Genomic DNA, 19894 nt, shown 5'->3' on the forward strand with positions numbered 1-19894 from the left:
ACACACAACATCAACAGTTGATTTAATTTTGAATCAATTTCTTCTCAAGTACCATGATGTCCCAAGTCGTCAGTTGAGGGTGGGAGTGGGAAGGCTCTCTGCTGGTAAGGTTTATTTAAGGCAAAGTTGCATTATTGTTTAAATGGTTAATGCTGTAAATAAAGTATGATAGTGATGTTTGTACCTCCTGCATTATATTTTTATTACTTAGTGTGTGTTTTTATGTTGATAATGTGGACCTCTTGATTATCCAGAATATTTAATCAACCAACACACTGATGGTCCCATAGGTTCCAGATTCAGAGTGAGATTGTAGCTGGAAGCAACCATGAAGCAATGGTTAATTTTACTCTGACAAGAACAAAGATGAAAGGATTCACTTCTGATGAGAAACTTTAAAAATACTATGGCTATATTCACTGGTGCAGCAAATGTTTAAGTGGAAATATAATCTGTGTCCAAAATCATGAAAAGCTTTCTGGGTGAAGAGTGAAAGATTGTTTCCAATGGAATGTGTAATGAGAGTACGTATCACATAAAACATTGTAAGAATGTGAAGACCAATTAATCCCAACTTAGAGAACACCAAAATTGGAATGTGCATGGATATTTCTGGTGTAGCATAATGTGTTGAAACTCCTTTCCTTGGTACTTAACTTTCTGTGATTTTATTTAACTGTATTGTCACTTCTATGTTTAATTCTAGGTGAGCACCTCACCAGTGTCAACTCAGCTGCTGTCTATTCTACAGGGGCTTCTGCAGCTCGAACCAACCAACAATGTCCTGCTCTGGGAAGCATTAGAAATAATGGTGAATAGAGCCATTCTAATCGCTGATGACAGTAAGGGTTTTTTTAATTCCCTCAATATTTTGAAAAATATTTAACTCTCAGAGCTTTAAAGGAACCTAATGAAGGGGTGGGGGGAAAGATCTAAGCTTGATTCTCACTGTAGCCCATTAGAGTGGATAAGTAGGACATATATCCGTTTACAGAGAGATTAATAATAACCAGGAGCAATTAATTAAAAGTAATTGGTAGAAAGACTCAAGGGGATTTGAGGAGTATTTATTTTGCCTTAAAGAGTAATAAGGAATGAGAACCCATTCTGTTGAATGGGTTGTGGAGAAAGAAGCCTTCATATTTTAAGAAAATACTTGGATATGCACTGATTTCACACAATGACTCTTCAGATGCCTCTGGCTTATGAATACTATTGTCTTCCACAGAGTCATCAGATTATATATCAAGTTATTATTATATTATTATAATAGCAGTTTGAAATATGTCCCTGGATGGGTATATGAATAGGAAGGGTTTGGAAGGATATGGGCTGGGTGCTGGCAGGTGGGACCAGATTGGGTTGGGATATATATTCAGCATGGATGAGTTGGACCGAAGGGTCTGTTTCTGTGCTGTACAACTCTATGAAGATCAGGATAGATGATGGAATCAAACTGGATAGCTCTTTGACAAATGGCATTGACACGGTGGCTAAGTGGTTAGCCCTGCTGCTTCGCAGTGCCAAGGAACTGGGTTCGATTCCTACCTTGGGCGCCTGTCTGTGTGGAGTTTATACATCTCCCTGTGTCTGCATGGGTTTCCTCCCACATTCCGAAAGATGTGCAGGTCAGGTGAATTTGCCATGCTAAATTTCCCATAGTGTTAGGTGCATCAGTCAGGGGAAATGAGATTAGATTAGATTCCCTATAGTGTGGAAACAGGCCCTTCGGCCCAACAAGTCCACATCGACCCTCCAAAGAGTGAACCTCCCCCACATTGACCCCTGACTAATGCACCTAACACTACAGGCAATTTCGATGGCCACTTCACCTCACCTGCACATCTTTGGACTGTGGGAGGAAACCGGAGCACCCGGAGGAACCCATGCAGACATGAGGAGAATGTGCAAACTCCACACAGACAGTTGCCCAAGGCGGGAATTGAACCTGGGTCCCTGGTGCTGTGAGGCAGCAGTACTAACCACTAAGCCAACATGCTGCCCCGTGAGTCTGGGTGGATTACTTTTCGGAGGGTAGGTGTGGACTTGTTGGGCCGAAGGGCCTGCTTCCACACTGTAGGGAATCTAATCTAACTACGTCCTTGCATTGTGTGAAGACTTCTATGTTTGATATAACATATAGCACTGTTCCCATGACTATTTGGGTAAATGCATGATACTAAATATTCTGATCTGGATAGTTCTGATTTTGATTCTTTGTAAAAATTGGTCCTTTCTAGAGTATCAATTAGAACAGCCCCAGCTATCTTTCCTGATCTTGGTCTAGGGAGAAGAGGGATCCAGTGGGTTCCTGTTACTATTCCTGATGACCATCATCAACCACCACTTGGAGTGCACTTGTTGGGTCAGCTATTCTCTTCCTGTATTTATATATGGAAACTTAGCACAAGGATGTGTTAACAGAACATCTGATAATTGTGAATTTAAATCCTACTATAAGTCAATGCCTTCAGGAAGTGAGAGAAAAACATTATTTTGAAATCATTATTTTACATGAAACAATTTGAAATGGTTTGACAACGCAGCTTGGTTAAATATTAATCCAGTTCATTTCTCTTTCGTTATAGCAAATGAAGAAAAAGATGTTGGCCCTATTATGGAAAGACTTGTAGTAGTTAAGAAATTAGGAAAAGATCAGTTGATGAAACAAAATGCTAATAAAAAAGTTGTTGATAGAGGTATACAGACAGAACTGTCTGAGCCCATGACATTAACTGTAATAAACTCATCAGTTCCAGCCTCCCTTCCAACTATCCAGATGCAAAATGCCCTACCTTCGCTTCCGCAGCCCTGCATACCACCACCTCCCCCTCCTCTTCCAGGCACTACTAGTCAGATTCCTCCACCCCCTCCCCCACCACCTCTCCCTGGTGTTGTTGGGCCCCCACCACCACCCCCGCCCCCACCTCTGCCTGGTGTCGGCGGGCCCCCACCACCACCCCCGCCCCCACCTCTACCTGGTGTCAGCGGCCCCCCTCCCCCACCCCCGCCCCCACCTCTCCCTGGTGTTGGCGGCCCCCCTCCCCCACCCCCGCCCCCACCGCTCCCTGGTGTTGGCGGGCCTCCACCTCCACCCCCACCCCCACCCCCACCTTTTCTTGGTGGAATTCCTCCTCCTCCACCACCACCACCAGGGGCATTTATCCCCAATGCCCCCATCGTGCCACACCAAGCTAGCAATCTTTTGGGTTCATATGCTCCACCTAAACGACAAGTTCACCGACCAACATTACGAATGAAAAAGCTGAACTGGCAGAAAATCCCTTCAAGAATGGCTTCAGGTATGTATAGCTTTCCCAAAAATAAAATTTTAGTGCATGTAAATTTTAGTAGATATTTTCTTAAGAGGTCAGACTGAAATGAACAGGAAATTAGTGCTGATTATGTTAGGACTTTAACGAAATTCTGTACAGGCGGTTGCAGAAACTAATTCAATTTTATTGTGTCATCACAAGTTACCAGTCCTAACCTATTTCTATTACAAGGAGACCTGGCTGTACTTTAATTAAATATAATATCCTGTTTTCAACAATCCTTCCTGACATTAGCCAGTTGGCCATCCTTGGTCCTACACATGGTGAATATGAAACCTGCGACCAGTTTATCTATTCCATCCTCTTAATTATATCCAATTTTTCTTCCTGGTTCATTCTACTAGCATGGAAGTACCCACATGGCTTTCCTATTGCAATAACCCAAGGACTACATTGTACTTTCAGATTTGTTTGTTCCTTTCATGGGTTATAGATATCAGAATTACTACCCATCCTTAATTATCCTTGAGCTAAGTGGCATAATAGGCTGTTTTAGAGAATGATTAAGAGTCAGCCACATTGCTGTAGATCCAGAGTCAGACATAGGCCAGAACAGGTAAGGATAGGTGCCTTCCTTGCCTTAAGAATATTAGTGAACATAAGGACATTTTACAACAATCATTGATCATAATGGTATCGTGGTATTATCGAAACTAGCTTTCAGTTCCCAATTAGTTTTTTTTTTAATAATTGAAATTTCTCCAGCTGCTGTGACAGACTTTGAACCTATGCTCCCAGGGCCTTTGCTTACTAGTTCAGCATCATTGCCACTATGTCACTGTCACTTCAGCTACAGCCTGTGCACAGCACCTTCCAACTGCCCTTTAATTTGCTTTATTTACTGTGATTTTGCACTGTCTGGCCTGGTCAGCAAACAATTAATTAAAACCTCTGACTATTTACCAATCTTATGTTGAGGCGTTCTAGCCCATCCACCCAGTCTTTCTTTCTCCCTCCATTTGCTACCAGTTGTGAATTTTACTGTCCCGCAATACAGTTGGGCATCCAGGCGAATGAGTCAGCAACAGACAGGGCCCCAGCTCAGATTCTAGGGCTCTTCACTCAACATCTTCCTCCATTGTAAAGTCATTCTCAAAAGCAGTATGCTATACTTCGTCCCCTTCAACCAAATGGTAATCCATCCCACACCTTCGTATTGCCACTAGCTGACTTTGGAGGCCTCCTCCCTTTTGAGTTGTATTTTATCAAAAGTTTTGGGTGTTTGACAATGAATAAAGAGTAACCTGCAAAGCTTGTAAATCTGACTTATGAAGCAACTGTTTTCCATTTGCATTTTTATTTCTTCCAATTTGATTATTCCTATTTGGACTTTGGTTTTCAACTCAATGGGCCACACTGTTCCTAATGTTGCATACTCCATAGATAGATCTTCAGTCCAATGCTAAGCTGTGTTAGCATCTACAGTTTGATGTATACATGTCTTGTAATATAGCAGGAACATCTTGACAAGATTGGAGTGGAACGGATGTGTCGCATTTCAGACAGGAGTCCAGGTTTCTTCAGATGGTTTGGAGTATTAGCCCAAAGTGAGCATATTTCATCCTTGATAGGTTTCCCATCCAGAAGTCAATCTGATTGACAGGATTGGTGTTCAGGCACATTTGGGAAGACCAGGTCAAATCGTGACCCTATGGAAAAGGGAAATCAGTTTATGGATCCTGAGATACAATTGTTTGGTCTGGATTTCAGACCCTGGAGGTCGTGTGATGTGGTAGACTGGAGGAAGTGCAATCACGGGCCATGTGAACCCTGAACCTTGCTTCACTTCAGCTGTCAGGGTTGTGGAAGCTGGAGAAACCCTACAAGCCTTGGTTCACAGGAATTATCAGGAGGGGGGCTCCAATATTCACGAAAATATTTGAATTGCAGAACCTAGCTTCTAGCAGTGAGTTAACTATCTTTCTCCAGGGCAACTTAAGTAAACCAGGTAGTGTGCAGATTATAATCCTTTTTTTTAAAATTCTAACTTCTAATGCAATGCTGGCCCACTCATTTTGGAATGAATAAAATCTAATCTTATGTAGTCTAAGGGGCAGTGGGATCCTCTGAAACATATTAATGAATTGTGCAAAGTAGTTTTTGGTTTCCCTTCATTATCACAGACTGCTTTTCATTGTTACTGTTACTGTATAATTTCATCAGAAGAAGAAAATATGTCAGAGCTGATCTATATCCTAGAAGCCACATTAGCTGTCATTTATTAGATTATCTTCATGTAGTTACCTTCTTCATCTTCTGGTTATTAACTTTATTCACATTTAAAGGTTGGCCTAGGCTACTGTGTTTATATTGCAAGATGTAGCATTTTTCTTTAATAAACTATGTTTGTCCATTTATTGTTTTTGAATTTCATTGTGTCTCAAACATAACAAATCTCTCTAAGCACCAGGGAGATAAAACTTTGGGGTTTTATTGGTTTGTTCCACTTAATCCCATTTAGTTCCCTCAGCTTCAGAAATACATCAGTCCTGGAGTGCCTGTTATGTAATTGATATAAGATTGAATTCTTCCCTACTTTAAAACTGCCCAGCAGTCATTATTAACATATTTATTATCCCATTTTCAATTCCAAATGGGACTTTAGTGTTTGATTTGCTTGGCAGGGATCCTTTGATTGGAACATGAGATTTTTTGTGTGTTTTCTCAGCATCTGCAATAGCTCTTTATATATCTAATTATATCTTCTCTGCATCCATATACATTTTCTTTTCCTCAATTCCCTTTGAAAGCTTTGTGAATTTATCTTGCGTTCTTAGAGTCCCTTGAAATGTTGTTCCTGGTTTCCTTTGAGCGTATGATTTGTTTTGCTCTTGCTGCACTGAGTAGGAGTGTGTATTAGCCTTCCCTGTTTTGAGAACATTCATTGTCCATCCCTTTCCATCACAGCTCTTACCAGGTCTGTCTTTTAGCTTGGCCACTGAACATTTGAAATTTACTTCTCTCGTGTTGTTTGTAAGGGTTTAGTTCCATATTTCCACGGTTTCATTTTGAATGTGATGATGCTCTGGGTAATCCATTTAGTAGTCCATTTTTATGAATAATTGAAATGCTCCAATGTGTAGAAAAGAATCAATGCATTACATTGACAGCTATAGCTTATTTTGTTTTATCATAATGTGACATAACATGACCAGGTAATCCAAACATTATCCTAATCCATTTATTGTTCTGTATGCCAACATAAGAGAAGTTTGCACTACAACTCCTGCTATACTGGTATACTTCATCCTCCCACATGACCCTACAGATGTATTATATGAATGATGATGAATGCAAACTGTTCAGTAAATTTATAAATGAAGTGTCTGTGCTCTGTAAAGAGTGGATGACCAAACTGGGGACTGGATGCTTTGGAGTTTATTTGGTTGTAACTGACTTGGGGCTCCCATTGTAGCAAACCCATCAATTGTTATTTCTGTTAGTGAATTTAATGTGGCACGAAGAGACTATAAATAGAAAATGTAAAAATTAGCATATTCTCCACAACTCTTAATGTCTAATGAATTTATAGAATGAAACCTTGGTTTCTTTCTACCTTCTTTCTTTTCTACAGAGAGAAATTCCTTGTGGTCATCCATCACAAAAAGTACTGAAGAATCTTTTGATCTTGATTATGCCAGTATTGAGCAACTCTTCAGCCTTCCAGTATCAGAACCAAAACGGAAAGAACAAACTGTTAGCAAAAAGGAACAAAAAGAAGCAAGTGTCATTTAATTAAAGCAGTTTTTTTTAAACACAGGAGCTTTGATATGTAACTCATTGTTCCTACCTTCTTCCCATCCCAGGTCACATTTCTAGACTCCAGGAAAAGCCTTAACTTAAACATATTTTTAAAGCAGTTCAAATGGTGAGTTGCATTTAAATAGATGTTATTTGCATATAATTAGTATTGTGGGCATTTGTAAAATATCAAATGGTTAAACTAGATTGCTGGCAGTCGTTCCACAATCAGTTGATGATAAGTTGTAATTATGTGCTTTACATCTGTCTTTTTCTTTTAACTGTAACTATTGTTGCTTGATTTCTTTGCTTATCAGCCAGTAATATATCCCTTAATGTCAATTTCAGAAATTTGTTCTTTAGATTAGAGAGTCTGGAATTTAATGTCCATCAATGAATGACTGAGAATGGTATTCACAACCTTCTTAAAGCATTGGCAGCAGTTTGAGTTAGCCCAGAAAACCATTCTGATATATCAGAGGACATTTAACACTCTTTGCAGTTATTGGGAATGGAATGACTAATAGGTCAGACTAAGTAAAGATGGCAGATTTTCTTCCATCCCAGATATTAATCTGTATGGTTCATGGTTATTTCTACAGCAGTCATTTCTATATTCCCAGGCTTTTTTTAAAAAAACAAAATCAATTCTTCACCTTCCACAGTGCAATTTGAGCTTGTGTTTGCTGGTTTCTTATTTATTTATAATTTTGTGGGATGTGGGCATTGCTGGCTGGCCAACATTTTTTTGTCCATTCCTTGTTGTCCTTGAGAAGGTGGTGGTGAGCTGCCTTCTTGAACCATTACAGTCCACCTGCTGTGGGTTGACCCACAATGCCATTAGGGAGGGCGTTCCAGGATCTTAACCAAGCGACAGTGAAGGAACACCGATATATTTTGAAGTCAGGATGGTGAGTGACTTAGAGGGGAATTTGAAGGTGGTGGTGTTCCCATGTATCTACTGCCCTTGCCCTCCTAGATGGAAGTGGTCATGGGCTTGGAAGGTATGATCTGAGGATTTGTTGATGAATTTCTGCAGTGTATCTTGTAGATGGTGCACGCTGCTCCTACTGAGCATCGGTGGTGGAGGGAGTGGATGCTTGGGGACGTGATGCCAATCAAATGGGCTACTTTGTCCAGGATGATGTCATGCTTCCTGAGTGGTGTTGGGCCTGCACTCATCCAGGCAAGTGGGGAGCATTCCATCACACTCCTGACCGTGCCTTTTTAGATGATGGACAGGCTTTTGGGGAGTCAGGAGGTGAGTTACTCACCTCAGTGTTCCCAGCTTCTGATCTGCTTTTATAGACACTGGGTTTATGTGGTGTGTCCAGCTGAGTATCTGATCTTCAATAAAATTACCATGTGCCATCATCTCAGTTTTGGGCTGGTTATTTAAGTAAAGATATACTGGCATTGGAGATAGTCCAAAGAAGGTTCACTAGACTACTACTGGCTAAGGAGGATCTGCCTTTTGAGGTGATTTTGATTTGATTCAACCTGTATTCATTGGAAAATAGAAGAATAAGAGGTGACCTTATTGAAATATACAAGATTCTTAGAGGACTTGACAAGGTCAATGTGGAAAGATAGTTTTCCCTTGTGGGACAATCTAGGACCAGAGGGCATAATCTCAAAAGAAGGGTCACACTTAAGAAAGAGATGAGGAGTATTTTGGTTCTGTATGGTTCTTAAACACAGAGCTGTTGAGGCTGAGTTCTTAAATATTTTCAAGGCTGAGACAGACAGATTCTTAACCAGTATAACAATTATGGGCTATGGAGGAAAGGCACCAACATGGAATTGAGAATTAGCAAATCAGCCATAATTTCACTGATTGGTGGATCAGACTCAATGGGCTGAATAGTCTACTTCTACTCTTACATCTTGTGGGCTTGTAGGAAAGGTTTGAGGGTAAATTGCAGACTCTTGCACTTAAACCATTTATTCCAACCTTTCTTAGAGAAAGAGGACCTTAATTGTCACTTCTTGTTTTATTTAATCTTGACTTTAGCAAATGTGCTCCTTCCAATGAAGGGTACATAAACTATATCTTTTTCTGCTTCATTAGCCCATTTAAGCTTTAGAACTTACGAATCATATTTGCAGATCACCATCAGTGCCATTGTTTGGGTTGTAACAAGTCCAGATCGAAAGAGGCCCAATAATGAGTCCCACATCAAAGATGCAATTGGTCTTCTTTTCATTACTTTCCTCGGGCAATGAGCTTTGACAGACTAATTGGTCATTTTATGATTGCAGAATAAGCCAACATGACAGCCAGAACCACTAAACTGTTTCCTTTACAACTGATTAGTGGTTTTTGCTCATGTTGGCTGTTTATATGCTGTTAGGTATAAGGCTCAACAAAGCAAGTTTTAAAAGGAAGATATCTATTTAATTTACACTATGCAGATAGAGCTACGCTATAGCTAAGTATTAGTTATGTTTACTAGGTCTGGCAACATCTGTGGGTAGAAGGCAGAGTTAACGTTTTGAATCCAGTGACTCTTCATCAGAATCACCAAATGTGAAACATTAATTCTGCTTTCATCCCACAGATGCTGCCAGACCTGGTGAGTTTTACCAGAAAGTTCATATTTTATTTCAGATCTCCAGCATTCCCAAGTCTTTGTTTTGTATTGTGTGTTTGGAAACATTCTCATTGAAACTGAGCAAGCTCTGTACAGTGTAAAATGTTGCTTCCTGATTGACTAAAAAAAAAGGGTTGCTTTGATTGTATTCTTATTTATGTTTAATTTTTCAACGCTATCAGTTCTGATGAAGAAGTGACTGATATGATCAGGAGAGGGGACCGATCTAAATTTGATGTAGAGATTTTAAAGCAACTGAAGAAACTAATGCCAGAAAATAATGAAGTAAGTTGACAAGGCAATGAATACCAAATTTAAAAATCAAGTACCTCAAAATTAATTCAGACATTTTCAGACTTTCATAACATTTGTTCCATGTGCAGATAGAAAACATAAAGGCTTACAGTGGAGAAAAGGAAAAATTAGCAAGTGCTGATCACTTTTACCTTCTCCTCCTTGATATTCCTTGGTATGTATTACTGGTTTCATTTTGTAACTAAGCTCTGTTATGCAAATGTTTCTCAGGTACAAGTTAAATTTATGGGTTGCCTCATCCAAAATTGTCCAACTGGAAATGCTATTGCAATTCATAAATGGGAAATAATTCTTCCTAATCATGTCATGCATTCGAGTTAATAAGAGTTCCTATGATATTAAAATGAGTTTTAATATTAAAACTACTGAAGGAGTGCAAGAAATTTGATTACAGTCCAATGGTGCATAGGTTAGGTAGATTGGCCATGCTAAATTTACTATAGTGTCCAGGGAAGTGCAGGCTAGGTGGGTTATCCAAGAGAGAGGCTGGGTTACAGGAATAGAGGCATAGAGATGTACAACATGAAAACAGATCCTTCAGTCCAACCCGTCCATGCTGACCAGATATCCCAACCCAACCTCGTCCCACCTGCTAGCATCCAGCCCATATCACTCCAAACCCTTCCTATTCATATACCCATCCAAATGCCTTTTAAATGTTGCAATTGTACCAGTCTCCAGCCCTTCCTCTGGCAGCTCATTCCATACACGCACCACCCTCTGCATGAAAATGTTGCCCCTTAGGTCCCTTTTGTATCTTTCCCCTCTCGCCCTAACCAATGCCCTCTAGTTCTGGACTCTTTCTCACCCCCCCCCCCCCCCCAAACCCAGGGAAAAGACTTTGCCCCCTATCCATGCCCCCTATAATTTTGTAGATCTCTATAAGATCACCCCTCAGCCTCCGCTGCTCCAGGGAAAACAGCCCTAGCCTGTTCAGCCCCTCTCTTGAGCTCAAATCCTCAAACCCTGGCAACATCCTTGTAAGTCTTTTATGAACCCTTTCAATTTTTGCAACATCTTTCTGATAGGAAGGAGACCAGAATTGCACGCAATATTCCAACAGCGGCCTAACCAATGTCCTGTACAGCCGCAACATGACATCCCAACTCCTGTACTCAATACTCTGATTGATAAAGGAAAGCATACCAAACGCCGCCTTCACTATCCTACCTACCTGCGACTTCACTTTCAAGGAGCTATGAACCTGCACTCCAAGGCCTCTTTGTTCAGCAATACTCCCTAGGACCTTACCATTAAGTGTGTAAGCCCTGCCAAGATTTGCTTTCCTGAAATGCAGCATCTCTCATTTATCTGAATTAAACTCCATCTGCCACTTCTCAGCCCATGGGTGGGATGGTCTTCAGTGGGTCAATGTGGACTCACCGGGCCAAATTGCCTCCTTCCACCCTATAGAGATTCTGTGATTCTAAGACTCTTTAAAATAAAATTAACAAGAATAAGAGAGACTCCCAGGAATGAATAAGTAAGAATTAGCCAACACACTACTGACAAAAATGAAAGAAATGAATTTTTACTTTAATACTAACTTAGTTATTAAGTTATTTCAAAATCATTGCTTGAACCTCTGCTCTCTTTAACTTGGACTGAATAGGCAAGGATTTCAGCGAATTTATATCTAGTAAAATTACATGCCTGAAACAATGAATGGCAAAACTCTTTCTGGTAATTATTTTTCATTACAATACAATTTAACAAGTATGAATTGTTTGATACAAACTTGCAAATAACAAATAATACTTCTTCCACACTTGATATATAAGCTACTAAAGAATGTGGATATAAACCAGATTACCAATGCAAGAATGGGCGGCACGGTGGCACAGTGGTTAGCACTGCTGCCTCACAGCGCCAGAGACCCAGGTTCAATTCCCGCCTCAGGCGACTCTCTGTGTGGAGTTTGCACGTTTCCTCCGGGTGCTCCGGTTTCCTCCCACACTCCAAAGATGTGCAGGTCAGGTGAATTGGCCATGCTAAATTGCCCATAGTGTTAGGAAAGGGGTAGATGTAGGGGTATGGGTGGGTTGCGCTTCGGCGGGGTGGTGTGGACTTGTTGGGCCGAAGGGCCTGTTTCCACACTGTAAGTAATCTAATCTAAAACAGAACAGTTTGATATTTACTGCTGATATATTAAGTCTGGAAGTTAGACATTAAACTCAAAGGAATAATTATATCACCGTTAACTTAATCACTATTTTTACTTACTTTGTGTATAAAATGTATTCATTGGTTTGGAAACATGAGGTCTTATCTGCAGTTGTAATTGTTTATAGCATACAACGTCTAAAATGTCTGATCTAAGAGAGACCAAAAGTAAGTATAGTGATGTAAAGGAATGAAAGTATTGTTATTGGTCTTATCTTAATGAGAATCTATTTACTTTAGGAAGATATTGATATATTCCTCCCTTAATATTCAACAGCAGCATCTGTAAAGTTCACAAATGCAACAGATTTGTTGCCACAAATCAAACAAAATCAATTTTATCGTTAAGGTTTTTTGCTCTGATTTCCTTTGGAAGAATGAACCAAATTCATACTTAACATTCCATTTTGTACATTGTCGGCCAGTCACATAAAAAGGTGTGACATTTCTCTGGTTCAAGCAATTCACTTATTCCATTCTTGGTATTCTTGACAGCTTTATTATTCTTAATCAGGCTTTTTTTTGCTTTGTTAACCGAGTATTAACTGTTAATGATAAGATGCAAAACTAGATCCTGGCTTTTCATTTGCTTGAAATGTGTTATTTTTCTACAAGTGTTCTCCAATTTGTTGTTATTTGTTTATTTCTTTGCCCTGTTCTTCAACAGCTACCAGCTAAGGATTGATTGTATGTTACTGTGTGAAGAGGCGACCGTTACCTTGCAGTTGCTCCAACCAAGGGCGGAACTAATTAAAACTGCTTGTCAAGGTAAATTTTAATTGTAATTATGGTCTTCTCAGAATGTGTGTTTAAATTACAGAACACAACTAGCACCTAACCAGAAGTTGATGCGATCACATGTGAGAGTTGATGCTTTATATTGAAACACTGACAGTAACTTTAGTGCCACATTTTGCATCTTGCCCATTTACATGGTCATGGCCATCCTCAATTTGAAGGATGCAAAACAGTACTCAAATAAAGTATATTCATAGAACATAGAAAAGTACAGCATAGAACAGGCCCTTTTGGCCCACGATGTTGTGCCAAGATTTAGTCCTAATGTCAAATATAGTAACTCAACCTATGCACCCCTCAACTCACTGCTATCCATGTGCATATCCAGCAGTCACTTAAATGTCCCCAATGACTTCGCTTCCACCACCACAGCTGGCAATGCATTCCATGCATTCACAACTCTCTGCATAAAGAACCTACCTCTGGTGTCTACTTTATATGTTCCTCCTAGTATCTTCAAACTATGACTTCTCGTACCAGTCAATCCTGCCCTGGGGAAAAATCTCTGGCTACTGGCTCAGCTTAGCTATTCCTCTCATTATTTTGTATACCTCAATCAGGTCTCCACTCTTCCTCTTTCTCTCCAGAGAGAAAAGTCTAAGTTTATTCAACCTTCCTTCATAAGGTAAGCCCTCCAATCCAGGCAGCATCCTCTTTGCACCCTCTCCAAAGCCTCTGTATCTTTCCTATAGTAGGGCGAACAGAACTGGACACAATATTCCAAGTGTGGTCTCATAAGGGACTTGTAGAGCTGCAGCAAAACCTTGCAGCTCTTAAACTCGATCCCTCTGTTAATGAAAGCCAAAACACCATTTGCTTTCTTAACAACCCTATCCACTTGGGTGGCAACTTTGAGGGATCTATGTACTTGCACACGCAGATCCCTCTGTTCCTCAACACTGCCAAGAATTCTGTCTTTAATCCTATATTCAGCATTCAAGTTCGACCTTCCAAAATGCATCACTTCGCATTTATCCAGGTTGAAATTCATCCGCCACTTCTCAGCTCAGCTCTGCATTCTTTCTTTGTTGCACTGCAGCCTGCAATAGCCCTCGATACTATCGACGACACCTCCAACCCTCGTGTCATCTGCAAATTTACTAACCCGCCCCCCACAACCACCTCATTCAAGTCATTTATAAAAACTACAAAGAGCAGAGGCCCAAGAACAGAGCCCTGTGGGACCCTACTCAACACTGACCTCCACGCAGAATACTTCCCATCTACAACCACTCTCTGCCTTTTGTCAGCCAGCCAATTCTGAATCCAGATAGCCAAATCTCCCTGTATCCCATACTTCCTGACTTTATGAATGAACCTACCATGGGGAACCCTATCAAATGCCATGCTGAAGTCCACATAAACCACATCCACTGCTCGACTGTCGTCGACCTGTCTTGACACCTCCTCAAAGAACTCAATAAGACTTGTGAGGCATGACCTGCCTTTCACAAAGCCCTGCTGACTGCCGTTAATCACACTATGCTTTGGTAAATAGTCATAAATCCCAGCCCTCAGAATTCTTTCCAAAACTCTGCTGACCACAGACATAAGACTGACTGGTCTGTAATTGCCAGGAATTTCCCTATTACCCTTCTTGAAAAGTGGAACAACATTCATCTCCTTCCAATCCTCTGGTATGACTCCTGTGGAGAGTGAGGAGGCAAATATTCTCACCAGCAGTTTAGCAACCTCCTTTCTCACTTCCCTGAGCTGCCTAGGATAAATCTGGTCTGGCTGTGGAGACTTATCGATCTTAATGTTTTCCAAAATTTCCAGCACATCAACTTCATCAATCTTGATCTGGTCAAGACTGTATCCCAGCTCCTGTAAGTTTTAATTTACAACAAGTTCCCTTTCCTTGGTGAAAGCCGAATCAAATAACTCATTTAGGGCTTCCCCCATCTGCTCAGTCTCCACGCACAAGTTCCCTCCACTATCCCTGATCGGCCCTACCTTCTCCCTGATCGTTCTCTTATTCCTCAAATATGAGTAAAATGCCTTTGGGTTTTCCCTAATCCTTCTTGCCCAGCCTTTTTCATGCCCCTTCCTGGCTCTCCTCAGTCCATTTCTGAGCTCCTTCTCAGCAAGCCTGTAATCCTCCAAAGTTGTGCTAGATCCTTGCTTCCTCCACCATGTAAGCTGCCTTCTTCCTTTTGATGAGAAGCTCCTCTGTTCTCATCATCCGAGGTTCCTTAATCTTACCCTTTCTTACCTGTCTCAGAGGAACAAATTTGTGCATCACTCGCAACAACTGCTGCTTAAATAGTCTCCACATGTCTGCTGTGCCCTTTCTGTGGAACAATTTCTCCCAGTCTGTACTTCCCAACTCCTGTCTGATAGCATCATAATTTCCTTTTCCCCAATTAAATATCTTCCCTCGGTAACTGCTCCTTTCACTCTCCAAGGCTATGCTAAATGTAAGGCAGCTGTGATCACTTTCACCAAAGTGCTCTCCCACCGTGAGATCTGACACCTGTCCTGGCTCGTTGCAGAGCACCAAATCCAAAATGGCCTCTCCCCTCGTCGGTCTGTCTACATACTGAGTAAGGAAACCCTCCTGAACGCACCTGACAAAAACGGCTCCATATAAACCATCCGCACTGAGGAGGTTCCAGTCGATATTGGGAAAGTTGAAATCACCCATAACAACAACTCTGCTACTTTTGCATTTTTCCAGAATCTGCCCACCTATAAGATCTTCAATCTCTCTACTGCTATTAGGTGGTCTGTAGAAAACCCCCAGTGCGGTGGCTGTTCCCTTGGTGTCCTTAACTTCCACCTATACTGAATAGTAGGCAAACCTACCCAACAACCTTTGTTTCTGTAGCTGTGATGCACACTCTGATTAGCAATGCTACATTCCCTCTTCTTTTTCCACCCTCCCTGTTCTTTCTAAACGTTCTAAACCCTGGAACATCAAGCAACCATTCCTCCCCCTGTGAAACCCAAGTCTCTGTTATGGCCATAACATCGTAGCCCCAAGTACTGATCCATGCTCTAAGTTTGTCACTCTTATTTCGGACACTCCAGTATGACATCTGTAGTATGAGACATATGTCTTACATTTTATTTCTGAATGATTTCAAGTCTGTCTAGTCACTTTTTGCTTAATAAGTGTCATGTTCTTTCAGTTCAATCAATACATTTCTAATCAAACAGTAAGTACATTTAAAATGTCAATTCTATTATAAGCACTTTGAAAATCAGATATGAATGTTTACTGAACAGAGACGTGTTTATAGTGGTCAGTAAGTGCTAATACTTGTCTTGTAACTGTGTATTTATATAATGCCCTGCTTCATAACAAAGTAAAGAATCATAAGGTACTGTAGGATGATGTACCAAACACGTTGGCATCAGACTACGAGATAATAAGAGAGGTCATTAAAGTCATCTTCAAAGCACGAGTCTCGGTGAGCCTCTTAAAGCAGGTGTGAGAGCTAGAGCAACAGAGGTTTATGAAGGAAATTTCAGATCTTTAATGGGCAGGTGGAAGTTGACTTGCCTAGTGGAAGTCTATCTGCGGTGGGATATGTTGTCTCATTGTGGAATTTCTGTCCTTCAATAAGAGGAAAGTCACACTCTCAGGCGGCGTTTCCAGGTGGTGTTCTCCTATTGGCAGGCAACACCAGTGATAAGATTAGTGCCACAGCTAAATAGTGGACACTGCCAGTACTGCAAGCAGACCCACAAATGGACCCATTGGAGCGTGGACGTAAATCTGATAGTATCTGGCAGGGTCAGTGATAGTGGTCGGTTTTGCGATGCAGGTGGCTGAGTAAGAAGCTGGGTACAAACTTCAATAGGTGCCCCATTGCACATCGGCATCTCCTGAAGACAATATTGTTCTGAGTTTCTGCCATTTTATAATCTTACTTTAAAAATTGGAATCTCAGCTTCGCTCCCTGGCTACACTAACAGTATTTTGACATGGACAACTTAATTGGCCTTTTTATTTATTAATTTATTTATTTATTTGTTTGTTTATTTATTATGTGACCAGGGTGCCAATTTTGCCACCTCTGAGGTGGATAGATGTCAAACTGGGCACACTCGCCAAAAAAAAAATCTAGCCCTGAGATAGCTTTAGACTAGACGAAGTGACGAAGATGAGGAGCATGGAGCAATCTGAAAGCAAGGAAGCAAATTTTATAATCTAGATGTTTTCCAACCGAGTGCCTACAAGCATTTGTGAGCATGGTTTTTTAAAAAAAGATGACAACATCCAGAAGAAAGCAATATTTGTTCACTCTTTTAAATTTCGAGAATAGCTTTGCTTGATACATCATTTTCATGTGACTTTAAAGATATCCAGTCAAATACAATCATCAAATTTATGTTAGCAGGCTGAAATATTTATACCATAATCATTCTCTGCTTTTGACCAGATCTTCATTCTGCTAAAAGACTACCCATCTTCTGTGACCTGATTCTTCGAATTGGAAACTTCCTTAACTATGTACGTATTTTGTGAAAGGTTTACCCAGTGTCTTCTAGGAAGTTAGAACAGATTAAACTATTTTTTTTGAAAAAATATTGAAGACATTATTATGTTATACTGCTAGAGATTGATTTATTTTTCAAAGTAGATTTTTGCAAATTTTAGTTGTTTTTCCTTGTATACTATTTCCAGTAAACAATAATATCGCCCATTCTTGTTGCAGATGTACAAAATTAGAGACTCTCCCTACTCAAAATCTGTGACAGTTGTTTTCACAAAATGTTTGTTGCATTTGTGTAAATATTTAAATGTGTAGTTTGACTTGGTTTTACTTTGTCTTTCAACAGGGCAGTCACACAGGAAATGCAGATGGATTTAAAATCAACACTCTACTAAAGCTAACTGAAACGAAAGCAAATCGATCCCGAATTACATTGCTCCATCATACAGTAGAGGTGATATCTTTTGCAATTTCTCCATCTATATTTTTTATGTTGGTTAGTATCTAAATGATTTTTGATTTTTCACATATTATAGGAGATTGAAAAGTCCCATCCAGATCTACTGAATCTTCCTGAAGACTTAAAAAATATTTCAAAAGCAGGAGGGTGAGAAGACCATTTGTAATTTTTTTGCTAGCTGTCCAACTTTGAGTGGAGTTTCCTTAAATAGTGACTGGAATGACATTTATTTACTAAATAAATCAACAGCATGAGAAAATTTAAGGCACATCAACAGAACTGAGCAGAGGTTGTTACATTCTGTTGTTAAGGCAAATTGACTTTTGACATCTACTAATTTCTGTTTGATTTTATACTAATTTTAAAAAATCTTGGAGCTACAGTGGTTGAGGATGATTATCATAACTTAATCCAAAATCTTGTCAAAAAGTGCAAGTTTTGAGGTCCGGTAAGAAGATCAAAGTTCAAATCCCAATCTCAGCTAGCCTATATGTAAAATGAGGTTTGCGAAGATCTTCCAGCTAACTAAGTGAAAATTTACTTCTACAGTTAACATTTCTTGTAGCATGTATTTCGAAAGGGTAGAATCTAGACTGTCTCCTAGAAACACGGTGTGGGATAAGTACCAGAAAAGGAAATCACCTGAGATTTAAAAAAAGCCAAGATTACTGTGTTGGTGTAATATATGCTACTGTTTCTTTTCCCTTTCTCACTTACCCCATCCATCAACATTGCACTGTTAATTGTTGTCCAATCCACAATTTTTATAACTTGGAGACTATATTTACTGGCAGCTTGAGTGTGGACTCACTTCAGTCGGATACAGTCAACCTCTTGGAGCGCCTCAAGATGATTGGTGGTAAAGTCAAGTCATCAGCAGATGATATAAAATTACTGTTCGACAAACCTATCCAGGCAAGTAGAACTGCAAGTGTCAAATAATTGAGTGTTTTAGCTGCCTAGTGTGAAACTTTATTTTCTTTTTAAAACTATGATTTCAGGAAAGTTTGTCTGAAGCAATTAAGCTGAAGGAACTCGTGGAAGATATTGAGTCAGAGAGGAAGAAACTGGCTGAGTACTTCTGTGATGATGTTAGTAAATTATCACTAGAGGAACTATTTCTAACTATCAGAACCTTCAGAGATTGTTTCCTCAAAGCCATAAAGGTAATTCTTCATAACTTCAATATACAGCTGTTATAATTCCAGCTGATGATAATATTGGTTATGTCAAATCCTGGAACGAAACCTGACTTGATATATTTAGTTTCTGCAGTTGGTTAGTCACTGAAACGTGTTCACACGAAGCTGCAGCTGTTCCTTTAATACACAACACCTTTTATTATGCAAAATAGAGAGAGAAAAAAGCCAATATAGCTACATTTATATTCCACTGATCTTAACACAAACGGCAAAATCAGGTTTTGATCAATTTTGCCATTATGTCCTTTTCACAATCCATAGAAACTTCACTCCTGTCTCATCTATTTAAGTTTTTACTTAACCCCTTCCTGTGTTTCTCCTCTTTGGATTGTGGAAACAATATTGATACACTTTCACAATTTTGCTGACTTTACATTTTCACAATTTTAATGACTTGGGCTTCACCTGTTCTAAACACTTGAAGACTTCTATCCAGGGTCCCCTGGCCTATAAACTTTATAAAGCGAAAGTACTACATCTATGAAGACTAGTTCCCCTGACCTAAAAGAAATTAAATCTATTGGTTTTCTGGCCTGTTGTAAGCTAAGTAAGAGGAACATTCTGTCCATTAAATTGTCGGGTTCTCCCAGGCACTTCATTGTATTTACATGTTTGCTTGGAAATTATGCACTGTTCCAAATGAATTCCTGACCTGTTTTTCAAAGAAAATATCATCATAGCACTGCCTGACATCAATCTACTTCTATTTTAAAATCCAAGCCCCAAAATATGGTTCACTGTTCAACACGCAACATAAAGTCTGTTGCATGTTTTGTGATGAAGACCTTAATTTAAAGCATTGTAAATTGACATCTCACAATAAACCTTAAAGTTATTAAAA

The 19894-nt window shown here is 39.8% G+C and overlaps 1 protein-coding gene across 2 annotated transcripts in view; it reads left to right on the top strand.

The window, feature by feature from the left end:
- The window catches only part of LOC140476276 (inverted formin-2-like), a 59674-nt gene that overhangs the window by 29155 nt on the left and 10625 nt on the right, over positions 1–19894 (top strand). For both annotated transcript variants that reach the window (XM_072568625.1, XM_072568626.1), the window contains exons 7-18: positions 707–842; positions 2589–3302; positions 6910–7055; positions 7142–7203; positions 9853–9955; positions 10054–10139; positions 12816–12916; positions 17338–17408; positions 17738–17845; positions 17928–17998; positions 18646–18766; positions 18853–19017. In XM_072568625.1, coding sequence (XP_072424726.1) covers positions 707–842; positions 2589–3302; positions 6910–7055; positions 7142–7203; positions 9853–9955; positions 10054–10139; positions 12816–12916; positions 17338–17408; positions 17738–17845; positions 17928–17998; positions 18646–18766; positions 18853–19017 — 1884 coding nt within the window. The remainder of the gene's footprint in view (positions 1–706; positions 843–2588; positions 3303–6909; positions 7056–7141; positions 7204–9852; positions 9956–10053; positions 10140–12815; positions 12917–17337; positions 17409–17737; positions 17846–17927; positions 17999–18645; positions 18767–18852; positions 19018–19894) is intronic.

This window comes from Chiloscyllium punctatum, chromosome 4 (assembly GCF_047496795.1).
Source record: "Chiloscyllium punctatum isolate Juve2018m chromosome 4, sChiPun1.3, whole genome shotgun sequence".
NCBI lineage: Eukaryota > Metazoa > Chordata > Chondrichthyes > Orectolobiformes > Hemiscylliidae > Chiloscyllium > Chiloscyllium punctatum.